General features: G+C 35.8%; 1 protein-coding gene across 2 annotated transcripts; it reads right to left on the reverse strand.

Moving 5' to 3' along the window:
• Positions 1-225: 225 nt before the first annotated feature.
• lipib (lipase, member Ib) lies at positions 226-14,566 on the reverse strand. 2 transcript variants are annotated; one of them, XM_030123785.1, is made up of 10 exons: positions 14,426-14,566; positions 10,787-11,181; positions 8,887-8,995; positions 6,809-6,910; positions 6,004-6,093; positions 5,755-5,922; positions 4,552-4,641; positions 3,303-3,411; positions 2,597-2,770; positions 226-1,387 (listed from the first exon to the last, which is right to left on the reverse strand). In XM_030123785.1, exons 1-10 carry the CDS (start codon positions 14,472-14,474, stop codon positions 1,303-1,305), a joined length of 1,371 nt encoding a protein of 456 aa, XP_029979645.1. In that variant the 5' UTR covers positions 14,475-14,566; the 3' UTR covers positions 226-1,302. The 2 variants fall into 2 exon arrangements, with proteins under 2 accessions (XP_029979645.1, XP_029979644.1); XM_030123784.1 differs by having other exon boundaries at positions 10,787-11,178; positions 14,423-14,566.
• Positions 14,567-21,221: the final 6,655 nt, after the last annotated feature.

Raw genomic sequence — 21,221 nt, forward strand, 5'->3', positions numbered from 1 at the left:
GGAAATAAAATCTAACAATCAGTTAATAAAATAGTCAAGGATAAAGCTAAGTGTCATTAACTAGCAAGAAGTGAGATATTACCTAAAATATCTTTTTGTACTTGGACTCAATACAAGTGAAATGATATCTATAAATGTTTTTATTTTTGCAGTTACATCCCCTATATCCTTGACACTAAAGTCATTTTAGTTGCATCACGTCAGTTGAATAAGCAACAAACAAAATGAAACCTTTCAAAGTTTATTTCAAACATTGCGTGAAAATTCAAAATAAAAAATATGACATGAATTTCATATTAGACAAAGTAACTTAGTCACGAGACTAATACATTTGAAAAGTTAAACTAATACTGATCTGAGCTGCTTTTGTCGGGAAATAACAGACAACAGGTGTTTTCTATCACTGACTTTGAGAATAAAACACATTTTCAGGAGACTCATTGTTCAGCTTATGTCTGGTTATTCACACAACATAGCAGTGTCTCTGTAAAGGCAGCAGCTCCACGTCTTCATTTAACTCTCACACCTGAATGATGTCGGAGAATTTTGACAGCGGGGGGACGAGGTGACAAAGCTTGAGATCTGCTGGTGTTAAGGCACAAAAAAATGAGGCTGTGACTGCAGTGAATATTTTCCTGCTTCTCACAAATGCAGCTCCCTGGTATTTTTCACTGTAAACTTTTAACTACCATGTCTTGACAGGTAACTATCATGTAATACTGTGCATGTCTTTTGAAATCATAAAAAATGCATAGATTCCTGAAAATGTGTAACTTGTAACTTTCAGGCCATCATACAAGACAAAATATTAAATGTATGACTGCTGAACTGCATTAATGATTTTTCTTTGACTAAGCCACTTGTACAGGAAACGGTTGCATTAATGAAAGTAATCCTGCCATTGGAAGATTGAAAAACAAAACAAAAAAAAAGGTGGAATTGAACAATTCTGCACAAATGAGAAGTAAATGTTTGTCATTTTTACTGAAAAATACCTGAAACCATTCATCTGATGTCAGAATAGCTGCAGATGATCCATTTTCATGCCTCCTGCAACTGTTTTTCATATTATCTATCACTTCAGCTTCCACAACAATCCTGCACAGATGGAGCTTCAGTCACATGTAACTATGGTAACCGCCAGCAGCCAATAAGGATGCAGCAGCTGTTCCAGAGCCCCCACACCCTAGGAGGTGTCAGACCCTGAGGATGAGTGACTGTCCTTCAGCAGGGTTCAGGGCATGTTTAATGTTTTTCCATTGAAGATGAAGAGAAAGGAGGAGGAGGAGGGTGATGAAGGGGTCAGAGTCTGGAGTCGCAGGGTAGAGGACGAAACGCCACCTCCATGTTCTCCTCCATGATGATGTCAAAGCGGCACATCAGAGGTCTGACATGAGGAGAGCATCAGGACAACGTTCAGTACACAGTAAATATACGTTCAGTACACAGTAAATACACAACGTTCAGTACACAGTAAATACACAACGTTCAGTACACAGTAAATATACGTTCAGTACACAGTAAATACACAACGTTCAGTACACAGTAAATATACGTTCAGTACACAGTAAATACACAACGTTCAGTACACAGTAAATACACAACGTTCAGTACACAGTAAACACACTGCATCTTACTGCTATTTATTTGCTCTTTCCTTCCTGTCTATTTTTTCCATCTCTGCACCTGCCTGCCCTCATCCTTTTTCCCTCTTCCTTCATCCTTCTTTTCCCTCCCTCTGTCATTTTTTCTTTCCCTTCCTTCCTGCCTTAATTTCTTTCTGTTCTTTTGCTTTCTTTTTTCCCATCACTTCCTGTGCTTCTTTTCCCCCCTTTTCCCTCATTTTTTGTTTTCTTTCTTCCTTTTCCTCTTTCCCTCTATTGTTTCTTTCTTTCTTAGATATACTTCTACCCTTCCTTCCTTCCTTCCTTCCTTCCATCCCTCCTTGGTTCTTTTCTTTCCTTCATCCTCACATCCTTCCTTCCTGATGTCAGGTTAGATGCTAATGTTCTTTTGCCTTCTTTTTTCCATCTCTTCCTTTGCTTCTTTCCCCCCTTTCCCCTCATTTTATGTCTTCTCTCTTCCTTTTCCTCTTTCCCTCTATTGTGTCTTTCTTTCTTAGATGTACTTCTACCCTTCCTTCCTTCTTTCCTTCCTTCCATCCCTCCTTGGTTCTTTTCTTTCCTTCATCCTCACATCCTTCCTTCCTGATGTCAGGTTCGATGCTAATGTTCTTTTGCTTTCTTTTGTCCATCTCTTCCTTTTCTTCTTTTCCCCCCTTTCCCCTCATTTTATGTTTTCTTTCTTCTTTTTCCTCTTTCCCTCTATTGTTTGTTTCTTTCTTAGATACACTTCTACTCTTCCTTCCTTCCATCCCTCCCTACTCTTTCCTTCATCCTCACATCCTTCCTTAAAATATATTCCTCTGTCTTGCATCCTTTCATTCTCTTATCTTCCCTCCCTTTCTCTGACATCAGTACCATCAACACATTGTTAGACAATGTTGTAAATAACTCGAACTATGAAGTAAGTCTTCCTTCCTTGCCTCCTCCCTCCCTCCTTTCCCTCCTCCCTCCCTTCCCTCCTTGGTTCTGACCTCTCTGGTCTTTCCAACGGGGTGAATCGTATCCTCAACAGTCTGATTTTGTACCGAGGGCCGATCACGTTGCCAGTGTTGATACGCATTGAGATCTTCTGGACATGTTGCAGATCATCATCAAACTGGGCCAGCAGGCGGGTGGAGGTGTACTGCTCAAAGCGGAGAAGTTTACTGAGACAAAAGACAGGAGAAGGTCTATTAACACACACACTGTCTGGAGGATGTCTGAGCCTGTTATTAGTGGGTCACAGAGTTAGTAATTGGATGTTTGACTTCTGGCTTCTGGTGGAAAGGTGACAGTATGGTTTTTAGGCCGGATGTGATGCAAATATGACCCCAGGTATGAGAGAGAATATGTCAATACTGAAGTTTAATTTAAGCAAAGCAGTTCCACAAATGTGAAAACAGATGATGAATATGTGTAAATCCTATTTTTTATATATACTGTACAGTAATCACTTAATGACAAGGAGAATGTCTTATTACTGGAGGTCTCATAGTTTTTATCTGCCAGGAGAAAAAGCTGAACGTCACTGCAATAATTCATAGTATCTTCACAGGATTCACTGACATTAAATAATGTGTAAAAATCACTGGACTTATCCTTGCACTGTATTGAAAGATTAACTGATGGTTAACTGAAGTAGGTTTTCTGTGACTCTTCTGCTCTAACTGGTGTTTCAGGTGTCGCTCTGACACTCACTGGTCCACCCGGGCCTCTGTGTAGCTTTTGCCACTGTGCAGCCTGATGTAGACGACCCCCCAGCGAAGGTACTGGTTCCAGGTCACCATGTCCACCCTGTAGCTCAGTTCTGCCACACACAGGACAAACACAATATTACACTCCCATCACCAGAGCCATAACACATATCAAGTCTTTTACTGTTTGAAGTGTGGAATGAGATCACTGCAGCTACATTTGTAAAATTTATTTCTGCTGTTTCTAACAGCAGCGTTTGCCATTTTTAATGCTATTTTGTGAAGATGTGCTTTCTTATAAATATAGGTTAATTTATCTTGATATTTTGAGAAAGTGAGCCTGGATGTTGAAGCTACAGAAGCAAGGAGGAGAAGTTTGTTTAATGGCATACTACAAAAAATTAAATGATGTATTTATACCTTGTCTTAATGTTCGGTGTCAAATTAACCAGACACTCATTTTAGGTTCATCACAATTACTAAATTATATTTTTTTTGTGATAAATTATCCCATTACCAAGAAATCTGCTTTTTGTTTTCTCCTTATAATGTAGTGAAGACACCCATTATCATAAGAAAACAGTCTCTGTTTTCGGGATCACACGTCACTTACTGTTTAATCTCCTGGATAATAACATGTAAAAACTGCATGTCCCTTCACAGCTTCCATATATTTACACTTTGTATCATAAAACCACATTTTAGGAATAAAGCTGCAAGAATCTTGTATTTCAATAAAATAAAAGGTCTTGCAAATGAGAATTGAAACTGAAATTGGATCCTCAAAACACAATTTTAGGATTTTAAAGGTGTTTTCAACAGTTCAGTAGAACATCCTCCTCATTTCCCTAACATTATCTTCTAAAGAATATGTGTATTTGCTTATATTTGGTCATATTTCAGCTTAATCTTGAAGTTCTCACTCTGTTTTAGGGTTAATTTCATTTATTTTTGTCTATTCCTTTTCTTCTAGTTTACTAAAAGACTTCATTGTGGGTCGTCTGTACACACTTTTTCAGGTCTGTATGTTTAATACGAATCTAAATCACACCTTTTTTTTTTTCTTTTTTTTTTGTAGTTGAAGCTGAAATTCTCAATTCAGACATGAACAAATTAAACAAAAACACTTGATATGAGAGTGAAAATATATAAACTATGGACTTGAATAGTCTGAAACTTGATTATCAGTGGGTTATGTTTCCTAAACTACCAGTGGAGCTTGTCCGTCTGCCATGTGTTTGTGTTAAACTGACTCCTGTAGGGCAGCGTGGCCGTGGTGCTGAAGAATACTTTGGTCTGTCCGAGTTGCAGCAGCCTTTCCCTCCATGGGCTGAGATCGTAACCTGCAGGTAAAACACACAGATTCAAGAAGACAATCATATACACCTATAAATCAACAGTTAACAGTTTCGTCCTGATTATATACAGTAAAGATGGTTAAAAACAGGTGAGTCACATGAAAAGGCCAAGATAGCAGTAAATAAAGGCAAAATTTAGGTTACCAAAAAGTCAGTTTTTAGTGATCAGTAATGTGCTACAGTTGTTTAGCAGCAGAAGAAGTTAGAGATCAGCTGGTAAATCAGCTACGTATTTATTTTTGTGTTTATACAATGTAAAACACATTTAAATTAAAGCCCAATGTTGCATCAAACCAAAGTGATTTCATCATCTCACATAAGAAAACAGCGAAATCTGAAACTGAAATGTTAAGTTTTTTCTTTACATTTTTACTTAACATATCCCTTAAACAAGTAAATATTTACAAAATAGATGCTGAGTTCTTTTGCTGATAATGCTCTTCTTTCTAATCTTTGAGATATTGGGTTTTCTGCTGATGTACAATTCAAAAAGGGGGGAATTTCAACACGTAACATGGACATTTTCACATTTTTTCCAAATATTTCATTAACTAAACACTAGATTAAGTAACATAATAACCTACAGGAGTTTAATTAATACTAAAGTAATAGCAGGGGTGGATCTACGGGGGGGGCAAGGGGGACCACAAGCTGTAAAATGGCCAAAGTAATTTTAAAATATGTTATTCCTCTGTTCCATCACATCTTAGAGGCAATTATTATAATCATTTACAGAGCAGAGAACTTTTACTTGTATTGGAATATTTTCATTTTTATTTTCGTACTTACTTTAATACACTGATCTTGTTCCTGTTGTGCATTAAGAACACTTTGGTTGTCTGTTGATACAGTGCATTATATTGCAATAAATAGTTCTAAAGTATTTTTGTGGCTCTTTTGTTGAATCCATCTACGGTACATACTGTCTTCACATGCCACCCTGCAAGATATCTTTTCTAGATACGCTCCTGAATTGCAGATCTACCAAGACATGAGCTAGTTTTTGATGGAGAATAGTGCAGTTTGTTCATTTAAGAGCTGAAACATTCTTTATTTTTCTTCTATCCACAGTGTTGAATGAGGTATTTTGTGACGTACTGAGCACAGGGCAGGGGGCGGGCTTAAAGGCCTCACACTGCAGACACCTGCCATCCAGGAAGTCGCCATAGGAGGAGCATGGGTAACCGGTGAGGCTGCAGGTCCGGTTCAGAGCACACAGGTACAGAAAGACCGAACGCTGGTGGTCGCACACAAAGTACGACTTCCCTGAGTAAGAAAACACAGCAGGTTAATGAGTGTGTGTGTGATAGTGTGTGGGTTAAAGCAGGATTTTGTGTGTGTGTTCACCTGCAAAGATGGTTTTGGGACATCCAGGTTGGTCGGCTCCACCGTTGGCATAGAAGTCAATGTGACCGTGAGCTCCATTGAGTCCAAACGCTGCAGAAAAGACAGAATGGAAAAATTACCTACATCAGTGGTTCTCAAATGGTCTCACCTTGAAATCCATTTTCCTGGCCATTAAGTTTTCACCCACTGTTACAGCATAATTTTCCAGAAATAGGCTGGTAAGCACTTTTACGTCATAAACAGCATTTTTTTTCTATCCCTGCATTCAGAGCATATTTCTTTGATAATAAACTGAGTCAACATCACAGCTCAGGGCTTCTGGTTCTCATGAATAGGAATAGAACAGAGTAAGGGAGATTAATTTGACTCATCAGGCATTTTTTAATGAGAATAACAGAGTTTCAGTCACTTCTCTCCACCAGTATTTGTTTATCAGCTGGTTTTCATCACTCAACCTAAAACAGAAAAAATGCTCAAGTGAAAGTGATCAAGGTCTGCAGCAAATTTACAGATACTCTGAACTGTATCAAACTGTCCATCCTGACAGAACCCACCTCCTGCACTCAAAGTTTCAGATTTTACCTTCAGGAGCCTGCTACAAAGCCAGTGTGTCAGTATGTGAATCTATGTGACCACTAGAGGGAATAATGAGTCACTCTGTGGGTCTGTCATGAAAACGAACACAGAGGCCAAGTTGAGGATGAAAAATAGAAATGAATGAAAGCAAGTCCATTATCCACATGATAAAATGCTAAATCCTACATCTATGCCTTATTTTTTGCTCAGGTTGTGTTCAGGTGCTCACAGTTCATATCGGTGTGTAGGACATCCACAAACATGGCGTCTGAGGGGTCCAGCCTCTCTCCTGGGGTGGCGCTGGTGAACATCGGCCCTGCAGGGTCCAGACCTGATGAAGTAAAGTACAAAAAATGTGTTTAGACATTTAACTGAGTGGCTCAACAGTCAGTTATTATATTTTGATACACATAATAAGAGATTATAAGAGAAATACATCTCTATCTTTTTTTTAGCTCTGTAAAAGTTTCCCATTATTCAATATTTCAGTGGTGATATTTATGGCTCCTAGACTCTATCAATGACAGTAAATATGGCTTTTCATACCAAAATGCCTCTGTATTCTGCCCTTATATTACTTACTTTTTACATCATTTTTCTAACAGCATAAAAAATGGCTGCTATGATGTAATTATGCTCAGGATTTTGCAGATGAATTAAGGCATAATTAATTTAAAAGCCAAAAACAAACACTGTGTTTAATATTAAGAGTTGACGAGGTTTTTGGTGTTCTGGTTTTTAACATATTATCAGGGTTTGATTTCGTTTCAGTTCATTTTCATCAGAAATTCCAGGCAATATATATATATATATATATATATATATATATATATATATATATATATATATATATATATATATATATATATATATATATATATATATATATATACATACATGTGTGTGTGTGTGTGTGTATATATATACATATATATATATATATATATATATATATATATATATATATATATATTTTTTTTTTTTTTAGTTATTATTGTGAGAAAAAAGTCAGAATTCTGAAAAGTCAGAATTCTGACTTTTTTCTCAGAATAAAATATGACCTTAATTACTTCCGCCAAGGAGGTTATGTTTTTGCCAGGGTTTGTTTGTCTGTCTGTTTGTTTGTTTGTCTGTCCGTTAGTGTGCAACATAACTCAAAAAGTTATGGACAGATTTGGATGAAATTTTCAGGGTTTGTTGGAAATGGGATAAGGAAGAAATAATAAAATTTTGGTGGTGATCGGGGGTGGGGGGGCCCACGGGGGGGGGCGCAGACCAGAAAATTTCATCAAAATCTGTCCATAACTTTTTGAGTTATGTTGCACACTAACGGACAGACAAACAGACAGACAGACAAACAAACCCTGGCAAAAACATAACCTCCTTGGCGTGGGGGGGCCCACAGGGGGGCCACTGATCAGCCTTGGCGGAGGTCTGCGCTCTCCGAGTGCTTCTAGTTTTATTTCTATTTTTCTAGTGGCCCTAATCCTCTTCCGTAAGTATGACATAAGGAGGATTTTCTGTCTGTACATTTTACTGTCTCTTAATTCAGCAGCTTCTTCTTCATTTAGTAAGTTAAGTGAGTTCTTTTCTAAAGAAAATAACACATGTGTAAGTTTCCTGCAGATATACATGTATTAAGAATTATTGGTATTTATTTAAGTGCTGAGTTGCAAAAACACAAGGTGCTAAATCAAGGACAAACACCTGATTTTTGTGGCCACATATGGAGGTGTTTGTCTGCCGTTGTTGTGTCCACACAGCTTTACAGTAAATCTGTCTGCTCGGCGAGAACGTCTTATGGAATTAAATGTCCAATCTACTGTTTTATTTCAGGTTAGTTTATTTGTAACTTCTTTGTTAAAACAGTGCAGAGCATGTCAGAGACAGCACATTATTTACCTGTTGTCTTTTACTATTGCATTACATTTCTATATCAGCACTGTCAGTTACATTTTCAGAACAGTTAATCCATTTATACTTATATTTCAAAATCTTTTTTAAATGTATTTTTAACCTCTATTCTAATCACTGCAACATTATTGAGAGCACTATCAATAAGTAAATCAGCATAAGTACATAGTTACTACTCTGTACTTCAAGTTTATTTTGATAAATAGACCAATTAAAAAGTGAAAAACTGAAAATTCATGATCATGATAATGATTTAAAAAAAATATAGATGGCTATGTAATTAATAATACTGCCAGGCCATAATTTCTCCATTTACAAGTTTGCAATAACTTTCAAATTGTCTTACTCTTCTCATGCATACTCTGTTTTTTTTTTTTTTTCTTTTTCTTTTACCTGTGATACGCCCAATCTTCCCTTTCAGGTTTTCTCCTACAAATCCAGCCAGGTGAGCTCCCAGACTGACACCAATCAGGTGAACTGAGCTCAGAGAGGCTCCCTCCTCCTGCAGACACAAGGCTTAGGCATTCAGGGTCTGGTTTCAACTGTTTCCTACTGAGCTGAACAAAACCGCTGTAGCTCAGGGAAGTGACAGGTACTGCTGAAAAACCAAAACACTTAAAGAGGCTAAAAAACTCCACAGAGCTGCAGGAGTCATGTACTTTTTACTTTTATTTATATATTTTGCGCAAGCTGCATGGCTCATCTATATTAGACTTTCTGATCCTGTAATACATACAGGTGGACATTAAATAAACCATTCTCTGTCAAGGGGCTAATAGATGGTTTGAAATAGATTTACTGAAGTATTGATTCCTTTGACATGTGCAGTTAAAGTCAGAGACTAAGTGGGGTTAATAAGCTGTTGACATTTTCCTGCTCCAAGCTATCATCATTATGTCAACCTTTAAAAATCCATTATTGCTCGAGCTATACTTGAACCTCTCTTCTCTCTTTAACTATGTAAAACAATAAATTTTTTCACACTACTAATATTCACAATGAGACTAAAACCTACCAGATTAAATGAATCATTAGGCCATTCTAACTAAAAATAAGACATTTTGTGTTAATTCTACTGTGACAAGACAAGAAACAGAGTTAATATGAGAACTAGTTATGGCCTTATTTTTTATGTTATCACCATTGGAAAGTTTGAAAAATCTACTTGCTAATGAGATTCTTCATGATAATTAATAATTGTGCTGTTATTCTCAATTTAATATTAATTTACTTCTTCCCTCTGTTAAATGAACAATATTAATATATCACATCATATATAAGAAACTATTAACAGGTCCATCACGTCACCCCTATCCTGGCATCCCTCCATTGGCTCCCTGTGTGTTTTAGAATTGATTTTAAGATTTTACTGATCACTTTTAAAACCCAAATGGGTCTGGCCCCTAGCTATATAGATGAGATGCTTGTTGACTACAAGCCAGTACGCAGCCTTAGATCCCCGGGCAGAGGGCTCCTGGCTGTTCCAAAGTCGAGGCTTAAATCTAAAGGTGACCGAGCCTTTTCCATCAGGGCCCCTTGACTTTGGAATGGCCTGCCCGAGGAGATAAGGCTTACGGAATCAGTGACATCTTTTAAATCACTTCTTAAAACACATTTTTATAGACTTGCTTTTATGTGATGTCTGTCCCTTTTTAACTTTTTAATTTTTTAATTTTAATTTTTTTAATTTGATTTTTATCCTGTTTGATTATTAATTTGTTTCACACATCTCTCTTATTGTGTTGCTTCTGCTTTAGCATTTTTACTTGCTTCTTGTATCCTGCTGTTGTGCCCTCTGTCAAAGCACTTTGTAAACTTTGTTTTTAAAGGTGCTATACAAATAAAGATTATTATTATTATTATTATTTTTATTTTTATTATTATTATTTTAACATTATATTAGTGTGTCTTTATTGTTAAACTCAATATACACAAACTCAGTTTACATTTATTCATAGATAGTCTGTTCCTAACAGATGCACTATATTACCAAAAGTATTCACTCACCTGCCTTGACTTGCATATGAATTTAAGTGAAATCCCATTCTTTATCCATAGGGTTTAATATGATGTTGGTCCACTTTTTGCAGCTATAATAGCTGTGGTCTTTACTTCTTGCTCCAGACAGATTTTTTTCCGTCTCCTTTAGGTCAAAACTATTTTTTTTAGATCATAAACATAACCAACCCCTGCCTTCAAGTATTTTTTCTTCACAGTAAAACATCTTCAGCTACTTTACTCTGTTCACTGTCACTGATGTGAAAAGATGAAAACACCTTCACACATTTCTCACCTCCATAGTCATGATGAAGCCGGTCAGGTTGAGGGCTGCCTCCCTGGTATAAGTCACAGCAGTGAAGTAGTTGAGGTTGGCCGCCCCCTTGTTCCAGTCCATGACTATTATGTTCATGTCCTCCTGCTCTGCCAACAGGTGGACTATGTGGTCTATCCAGATGGGGGGCGCTCCGGTGGGTCGGTAGCCATGGATGACGAAGGCTGTCGGCCTGGAGACGTTGAAAAGCGGCTGTGAGGACAAGTGGTGGTGGTTGAGTTCCCGGCCACAGCGGAGGTTAGAGCGGGTGTAGAGGAGCAGCCGGACATACAAGCTGGTTCCCACAAAGCAGTGTGACAGGTTGAGGTCAGTGAAGTTATCGCAGGACTCGTCCGCCGTGCTCTCCTCCTGACCTGGAGATGGATGATAACAACAGCTCAAAAATAAAAACAGACAAAACAGAGTGTCTGGCTTGGTTTTTAAGTACCATGATGACTACATTTACATACAGAAGGTTGGATGTTTTGTATTTATTCTGAGAAAGACTTAACTCCTACACTGGGTCTTTATGTATTGTTTTTGTGAAGAAAAAATGTGAGTGAAAATATGAAACAACACCTATGAGTACAAAAAGAATCACAAGCAAAACAAAGAACATCTATGACTACATTGAAATTTAACCCATAAAGACCCAGTGTTACCTTTGTGGTAGTCCCCAAATGAATTGTTCTCTCTATTTAACCTTTCTGAAGAGATTTATCACATTTATTGTTATATTGCCCTCTATATCTAGCATTTTTTCTGTGAAAATCATATATTTTCTTATATTTGATTTACTGATCATGTAGATGAAGTATGTAGAAGCTCAGATTGAAGTTGAGGGTTATTATATCTGAAATAGAGAAAACTGAAGAAAAACTTACTTTTTCCTCACTTTTTTTTCAAAATTTTTGTGTGATTTTATGTATTTTAGTCTAAATAAAAACATAAATATGAATATTATACTCCATTTAAGAAATTAGATCTTAATTAGAGCCATGCACACAGTTTAGACACATTCTTTCTGTCTGTCCCAACAAAAATCTGTTTTGTTTTTAGAAATCATATGATCACTGATGGTGCACCTCATGGACAACAACTCTGTCACATCCCTCTTTGATTTCTGCAACCATGTTCTTTAACATTCACTGTCCAAAAACTTGTTGATATCCTGTTGATATACATGCGTTGATGCAAAAGTCATCATCATTCGATTTTGGAGGGGTTTCATCAAAAAATAGTGTTCTTTTCAGTTTTGTGAAGAACAAGACTTTTGTTAAAACAAGACTGTTATGTGTTCCCAATCTTTTGGAGTTCTACATACCAGACTTATCTGGTTGCAGACACAAATTAATGGCTGGGTTTATTCATCCCATAGGATTTGGAATGAATCTACAGGTCAGTTCAGAAGACAAACAGACCACAATGCAAATTTGCCTTAGTGAAAACATGTGAAACTGTGGTTTCATCAGAGGAGATTTACCTTTATTTATCTAAATGTTCACTTGCATGTTTCAATCTCTGACTCAGCTTCTTCCCTTTACCTTTATCTCCACCACAGGGTCAGAGGTGAAGAGTGTGAGTTAATGCGTAACTCGGTCTGACTGGAAATCTTTAGTCTGGTTTCCCACTTTGTGGCTGTCAGTGGAACTGTTTAGCTCAGTGATGGGAGGATTAGGTTGGCAGTGGGGATAACACAGAGCCTATTTAAAGGCTCTGGTTCTGGTGTGAAGAATGTCTGATTCAATATGACAGAAGTGCTCGTCTTTTTGGGTAAATAATCAACAAAGTTCAACAAGAAGGGAATTAGAGAGAGATCTATGCCAGGCAAAATAATATCCCTGCAGTATTTTCTGTATCAGTACAACAAAGAAGGTATTTTTGCATAAGATGGACACGTAACTGCATATAAATAATAAACAAGTTTTATTGGATTAGTTATGCGTAAGCATGTAGCATATAGCTTAACATAAGCAGGACTAAAGAGCTAGCCTGTCTTTGGTAGGCAAATTAAAGAGAACACTAAGTGGTTTGGTGAAAATATTGTCTGTTATTGCACAAACAAAAATCAGCAACAAAAAAAAAATCAAACTAAAAATTATATTAAAACAGTAGGACACTGTAGTAGGACACTGAGAAAAATTAAACAAATCATAATAACTGACAATGATATACACATTACATTTTATATTTACTATATTTGGCAAAATGCAAAGATAATCCAAAAGGGAAACTCCGAGGCAAAAGAAGCAAATGCCTAAAATTTCTTGAATAACAACTTAATATGTATTACATATGATTCAGGCTCAATAAACCAAACTAGAGAAGATCATTGACCTGACACTGAGCTAAAAAACAACTTAGTATTTCTATAACAACTTATTTTAGTATTTCGTTTTCAAACTTCAACAGGAGGATGAGTAAAATTTCCATTCAGCAACATTCCAGTAATATTACATGATTTTTTTCTATCAGCTCAATGAATAAGGTGTATTTTAACTGCTAATTTTAATTGCTTTGAAAAGAAAGCATAATGGGTTTTATTGGATTAAGTGGCAGTCAGAAATTAGCAGTTACCTTAAAATAAAGGTCTTACAGTAACAGCTAGCATGATGCAGATACCCAAAGTACGAAAAGGCCTCCCCAAATTTATAACAGACTCATTTAATAATAACTTTTTTTGTTTTATTTTAATATTCTATCACTGTTTGAAAATGCAGCAAGACTTAAAATAAAAAGGGTCAGCAGATAAAATAAAACACATTCCTTTGCTAAAGAAACATGATCAAACATGCGATGTAAAAAAAAAAAAAAAGGTTATTCAATGAAAATAGTTGTAAACTGAGGTGAAGTAGTTTAAAATTATTGTTTATTCATTGTCTTGAAATATCCAAAAGCAGTGAATGTGTCCATCCCTGTGTTTGGTGTACAAAAACTAAAAGCAGACATTCCCAGGTATGGAAAAAAAGCCATGGGATAAGGATTAGACATTTAACGTTGTTGTCTTCTAGTTTAAAGTAAAACTTGGGGCATGTTCACTGGTACACAAGCCTTTCCCATCAACGAAGTTGCCAAAAAACACGACTGCTTAACGTTTAGCACCAAGATGGGAAACACTGCTCTGCAATTAGCACACATGAGCGCAACACTGCCCTCAATAGGATCAGCCTGCTATAAAAAAAAACACCTTATCCCATCAGCATCCGCCCCACCCTGAACACTACAGGTGATTAAAGCTGTCAATCACCAAATGGGGCGGGGTTGTAGAATGAATGGCCCCAATCCAGCCCCCAATGCACACATTAGTAAACTATAAATGGCAAATTCTAGTTTAGAGAATGACTGGGTTAATTTTACGCCATAAGATGGAGGGAGACAGATGTTTTCCATGTAAAGCTCCAAGTGGAGCAGATGGAGGTGCTTTAAATAATCTGGTCCTTCACTTCATTAAGCTGTTTCTGTCAGCAAACACACAGGTATGTTTAGGAACTACTGGTCTACAAGTTTCCCAAAGGACTAACCCCTCCCCTCTGAAAAGTAACAAGATTAGAGCTTTGACCACAACCAGAGTTTATGATTTATTCAACTAACAGATAGAGAGAGAAGTGTTTTTCTTACCGCTGCAGAAGCTGAAGATTCCCAGCAGACCCAACAACCTACAGGGCAGCATCGTTCAAGCCCACTGAGATGAAAAGAAGAAGATGAAGACGGGAAAATCCGACTGAGGCAGAAGGAGGTCTGCATGTAAAGTGAAGGAGGGACAGACTGAGCAGGGAGGGATTGTTGTAGGAGAGAGGAGGGAGGAGGGAAGGATGGAGAGGAGGAGACAGAGAGCCTGAGATTACTCTGGAAAATTTACAAAAGACACAAGAAGAGGTAGAAAAATACAGCAGCTCCTGAGGTAAGAGTACGGCATCAACATATGCCTTTATATTGTGGTGTTTTGTCTGATTTACATCTTATTTTCAGTCCACAGAAATGGCCAAAAAATTCAATATTCAAGATAAAATGAGCTTATTATTATTATTATTATTATTATTATCATTATTATTATTATTATTATTATTATTATTATTATTATTATTATTACTGATGCTAATAATAGCTTCACAATAGCTTCACAATAAGATGAATATTGCAGTTATTCCGGACAATATTGTGAGTGTAATACAATGAACACATGGTATGGTGTTTCTACATGTTTGGGTATCAAACAAAATGGACAGATTATTGATACATTTGATGTAAAGTTACACAATTGAAGCTCATACAAAAATATATAAAACTAATAAAACCTCTACCTGTGCTTTTTTCATACTAACTTACAGAACTAGTCATCATATGAGTACATCATATAGTCTGATTTCCTCACATCTGGAAACCCTAACCTTAAAAAATGAATCATAATAGGGTTATGTAAACAGTGATGCTGTAATTATTGTGGACCATATTGTGTTGTTTAACTGCAACACAATAAACATAAGGTACCATGTGTTTATGGTTGATTATCAAAGACAATGTACAAATGACTGATAATTTTTGCAAATTAAAAGCCTAAAACTTTAAGACTTAATGTTAAAAACATAGAAAATTGGCCATTATGGATATTATATGAACTGAATAAAAGTTGGACAAAAGCCTCTGGCAGCATTTTACGCCTTTGGCATTTTGACTGTTGTCATCTTGGATTTTGGAAAAATCAGTCCAAATAAATAGAAGGAAATAAAGGATGGAGCTGGGGAAACACACACCAAACACAAGCTAATAGTATCATATAGAAAGCTCCAACCACATCAACTAACACTGTCTCATTAAATGTAATTTGAAGTAGTTTCAGCTTGTTAACACATAGTTGTGTTTAACAGTATCGTATAAATACACTAAATGTATGCACTTTGTGAAGCACTTTGGGCTACAATTTCTGTATGAAAGGTGCTATACAAATAAAGTTTATTATTATTATTATTATTATTATTATTATTATTATTATTATTATTATTATTATTATTATTATTATTATTATTATTATTATTAAATAACAATAGGCTACATGGGCTGAGAAAATAATCCAATCAAATTCTGTTCTTACATTAGTTAACCTGAGTTACATCCACAGGCCAAATAATATTAGTAAGAACATGACACATATATATAATTTATGATGCTAACCTGTATGAAAATTCACCCTATGCAGTCATCATGAACAGAGATTAGCAACAGAGGCCTAACCCCTTTGTTGTACTCAGCTGTTGATACTTTTTTTCTGATAATAATTTCTACATTTTAATATGGAGCCTATGGGATTGAGTCACTTGTAGAGCCTCACGTGAACTGAGGCCATACTAAGAATTGCAAGTTTTGGTATTGATTCCATCTTTTAGGTTTCCATATGACATAAATGAGCATCAATAGGTATAGTGGCTGAAGATGAAAATGAAGAACAGCACAGTACGTTAATGTAAGTCAGGGACATCAAACTTATTTTAGTTCAGTGGCCATGTACAGACCAGTATGATAATAGGGTCAGACAGGTAAAATAATTGCATAATAACTTAATATTATAATGACAATGCCAAATTATTCTCTTTGTGTTGGAGCAAAAAAGTAAAATTAAATTATGAAAATGTTTACATCTACAAACTATCCTCTCACAACCAATTGTGAATAACCTGAACAACCATAAACAACCTGTAATTTCTCCAAAAAAATAAGTGCAATTTTAACAATACTATGCCTCAACTTATCATTTATACATTTGCATTACAGATCCCAGTTGATCTTTAGTAACAGGCATTGGAATTTGTATTTGTCATTATTTACAGGTATTTATACTGTTATTTTACTAGTTTGATCTACTTGAGATCACATTGGGCTGCATCTGTCCCCTGAACTAAAATGAGTTTGACACCCTTCACCAATAACATCAAATTCATCCCAAGGGGACCATATTGGAATCTTTGGCAGACCAGTTTTGGCCCACGGGCCATATGTTTAGCACCCCTGGGCTATGTGGAGGAACAGTGTGACTGTACATGGACACAAGTTTCTGTTTCATGTAGGCTGTTTGATCAATAAACTATCTCGACTTATAATAGGTGGATAAGGCAAGAAACAGGTGTTCCTTCTCACTTTACAAATATGATAATAAACATTATAATGATGTCATGAACTGAAATGAAACTGAAGTCTGTCACTGGTCACACGGCGGACAAATTATATTGTTGCTCTCCAGTAATCAGATGTAGGAGCACAGTGGTATTTATAGCAGACAGACTTTTACCCATTGATTGTACGTTTTCACCGTATGCTCTTACATTACTGCAGTCCTCGGCTCAGTTTCACTGCTTCTGAAGTGTTTTCAGGCTCTGGTTGTTAAATTACAAGTTGAAACCAGTGCAGGATGGGTTGGGTGCAGTGTGGTCAGAGTATGTGAATCTATTAATAACCAAAACTGGGGTGGCTCCACCAAATATACCCACAATCGTTTATTTAAGAGGCACCTACAGTCTGGGGTTTTAATGTAACCTGTGGTCCATGTTCTTCTCTGTACAGAGTTTATATGTGAGGCTTTATTCTGCGTCTGCAGAGATGAGGTTTGGTTTCCACCTTTCCTTTTAGTTCCTCATTCCTCATATTTCACTCATAAACCATCCATGAGAAAATACTATATATAACAGATAATAGATAATATAATAGATGTATTGTAGATATAGCAGATATGACATTTACCATCATATTACACTAAGCAACTTTAAAAAATCACATTTAAAAATTTGCTAGAATTGTCATGAGATGTACTCAGACACTCCAAACAGCTTCTCAGACACACAATATACTGTTGTTCTGCCTGACTGTTGTTGCTTTTTCTCAGCCACAGCCAATTTATTAAAGTTGTATTCACAAGTGTACAAACTGGGTAGGGGAGTGAAATACTGGGATGAGCTAAATTGCTTTTTTACACATGTGACCCTCCCTATTAAAAACCCTGAAGTATAAATGGAGAAAATGTCTGTGGCAAAAACGCCATGGTTGAGTGCAGCCAACCGTGATCAGGCAGTCAGGATGCTGCATGCAGGAATGACCCAGACAGATGTTGCACATCACTTTGGTGTCCATCACTCCACCATTCACAGTCTTGTGTGTATGTCTCCCAGAATGTGTGCAATAAGAACAATAACTATAATTGGAAATATAGTGCATGAATAAAAAAGTAAAATATTCATGAATTTCATTGTGCATTTTTGAAGTTACCTGGTGTTGTTAAATAGCATAGAGTAATTCATCAAACTTACATATCTTTTTACTCAAAATGCTAAAGATTAGTTCATTTCAGTTAAATTAAATATAAAGATTGGCTTTCTTTCAAAGAAGAAACATAATTACATAATTACCTATCATTAAATAATGTATCATTGAGATTTGGACTTTAGTGTACACAGCAAACCTCTGAAAAATTGTGTTTTAACTTCTTTAAAGAGGTACTTTTGTGTTATTAGTATCATGTTATTCAACATCTGGAAGGGGTCTTTAATAAAATGAACTGAAGTGTTGTTAATATTGGTTTTAAATCCACTGATTTTCAGGATTAGTTGTCAAATTTACACTTTAATGATGTTTCCAGATTAGATTTACAGGTTAACACTGTTGAATCTGCGTTGTATCATCTCATAGTATCAGCTGACACTGACATAAATCACATTCTTTGATGCATTAGTTTGTCAAAATCACTTTTATAGTTTAATGAATAGTTCTCATTCATCACAATACTGCATAATCACTGCATATTATAGTCTCTGATTGGTTAATGACTGTTTGGTCTTTTATTTCTGTGTAACATGCCATTGCTGTGTATACACAGGTCTAGCCGTAGAACATTAAAAAATACATACTATATATGTTTGGACTTAGCCAGAAAAGTCCCTCAGGTAGACAAATTGGAAGAATTACACAGTCGAATAAAATAAGTGATTATTTTTTGTAGCTGATGAATGAAATAATTTGTATAGCAACCTTTTTTTTAAAATCAGGTTTGGTACATTTTCAGTAAATAACTCTCTAATAAGCAGGATAATGCACAGTAACATCACATACACTATGTGGTTATATTTTGTCTAAATGTTTCCTGTTATTTTCTGTGTAAATGTATAAGTGTGTATAGGTCTGTGATGTCTGCACGCCAGCTCTGAGCAGAGATTGGCAGGTGAGAGGCCAGGTAAAAGGTCACTGTGAGGTCTGCGTGTTCTGGCTGGTTAAAGAGCTTATCTTTCATCAGTCACCTGACTTGGCAAACGATGTCTGAGTGGAGCATGTAGAACCAGAGGTGTTGAGATGAACACACTTTGGAAAATACAGGTTAGATTGTTTTATTTTTCAGTATATCACACACAGCAAGAGTAAATGTACGAAACTAAAAAGACATTGAGTAAATGAGTAAAACTTAAGAAACATATGATACATACAACATATATGATTCTCAAAATGGTCCAAAATTATCTATCTTGAATTGCAAAATGTAAGATTCTCTTTTGAAATAACCTCCAGACTCCATTAGCTTGCATTTAAGTCTTCTACAAACTTAAGTCTCCAGAAAACCTAGTAGAAAACCTGGTAAATGGACTAATACACTCAGTAGTCCATCAACAATAATACTGCTCAATGTAATATTTTGTATTTGTCTGTGAGAGCCAAGAGGGTCATTGGTGAGAAAAGTCAAATACCAAAACTAGTCTTGATCTGCTTGTCATTATGTGGCAGACATCATGCTTCACTTCTCTGTGTGATGGTTCAGTATTTGTGTTTATGGCATTTATGGATGTAAGTTTTCATATTATAGTACTTGACACAGATTTTCCAGAGTAATCCTAAGGTCTTTCAGTTTTGATACTAGATGTAGATGTAGATAAACGAAGTTTCTTGATGCCCTCTGAGCCCTTTCTAACATCACTGGGCTCATATGTATCTTTTAAACTCAAATATTTAGGTCAAAGTTGACCCATTTTAACAAAGACTTTATCTTAAGTCACCCAAAAAGGTTCACAACTTAAAATGTTTATAGAAAATATTTACTATTGCAGCTTACAGGTTCTATACATTTTTATATATCAAATTTGCCAGATTCAGATCAAATTAGACTAATCTGACAAGAACATTAAATGAAATATTATATATGAATATTATCTATTAAAGTGTAGTGTAAAACCTAATAAACACACAGCTTTATGAAACTTTATGTAAGGATTAACTCCCTATTTGTTATTATTTTTGGCTGTGCATACATTTTAAATAGATTTGTGGTTTGAAACTGTGTGTAGATTCTGATCCAGGTCAAACTGGACCTGGATCAAACAGTATACAGCATAAAACAGCATGCATGGGTTAAAACTTGTGAATACATAATTCCTTTTTCAATTTATGAATGAATCAAATATCAATGAATCTGCGTGAGGCTGCAGGTTTAGAAAGATCTGGAGTCAAGAGGGCAGGATGTTCTATTATAAGACTAAAGCTGCTGAGATTATCAGAGCTAAACCTGAACATATTCATGTCTCCTGTATTAGGTAATCCAACAGGTATCTGCTCTCTGACACCATGAGCGGGTGTGTTATGAGTGGGCAGCATTATGTAGTTCATCACCTGTCAGCGGAGATGACCTCACCTTACACCTGTGAATATAAGGTTACAGCATCACCTTTAAAATGAGCAGGTTAAACAGACTAATAAATCCAAACAAAAGGGACATATTCATTGGTTTTGGTTAGTGTGTATGAATAATACATATAAAAACAAAAAGCAATGATTTCTGAATGTACTCTGGCTTTCATTCAAGACAGTATGAAGAGAAGATATTAATGTTTCATCCAAGGAGTTATAATAATTAAATAAAATGACAATAATAATAAGACAGCTGATGTGAACAAGTAATTCTAATCATAATTTTATCCTCAAAGACTCAAACAGCTACTGGCAACTAAAAGCATCTACCAGATTTTCATGGTCATCAGATATGACCCCTTTGGAATGTTCAAATGCTCCATAGTGAACATGGAAATACTGTCATCTTCAAAATTAATTTATCAATAAAACAATGACAAATGAGTATGGGTTGTTACATTAAGTTAATGTATATTTATATTTATATATTTTGTTGAAAATGTCATTTTTTCTATGTTTTTAATAACCTTTGAATTCATTTATTTAATGAACATCTTTATTGTTAGTAAATAAAACACAAATACCTGAATTCACTGAAAAACATAAAATACAGAGGATAATATTACAATGAAGCTTCGCAAATCACGTAAGAAAGGCTTCACCACAAGGATAGGTCTTTAAGGGTTAAAGGCAGAATCCAGGAAAAGCCAAGTCCATCATGAGCAATTTACCCTCAAATACACGAAAAAACATGGAAGACAGAGAG

This window comes from Sphaeramia orbicularis, chromosome 20 (genome assembly GCF_902148855.1).
Source record: "Sphaeramia orbicularis chromosome 20, fSphaOr1.1, whole genome shotgun sequence".
In the NCBI taxonomy this organism is placed as follows: Eukaryota; Metazoa; Chordata; class Actinopteri; order Kurtiformes; family Apogonidae; genus Sphaeramia; species Sphaeramia orbicularis.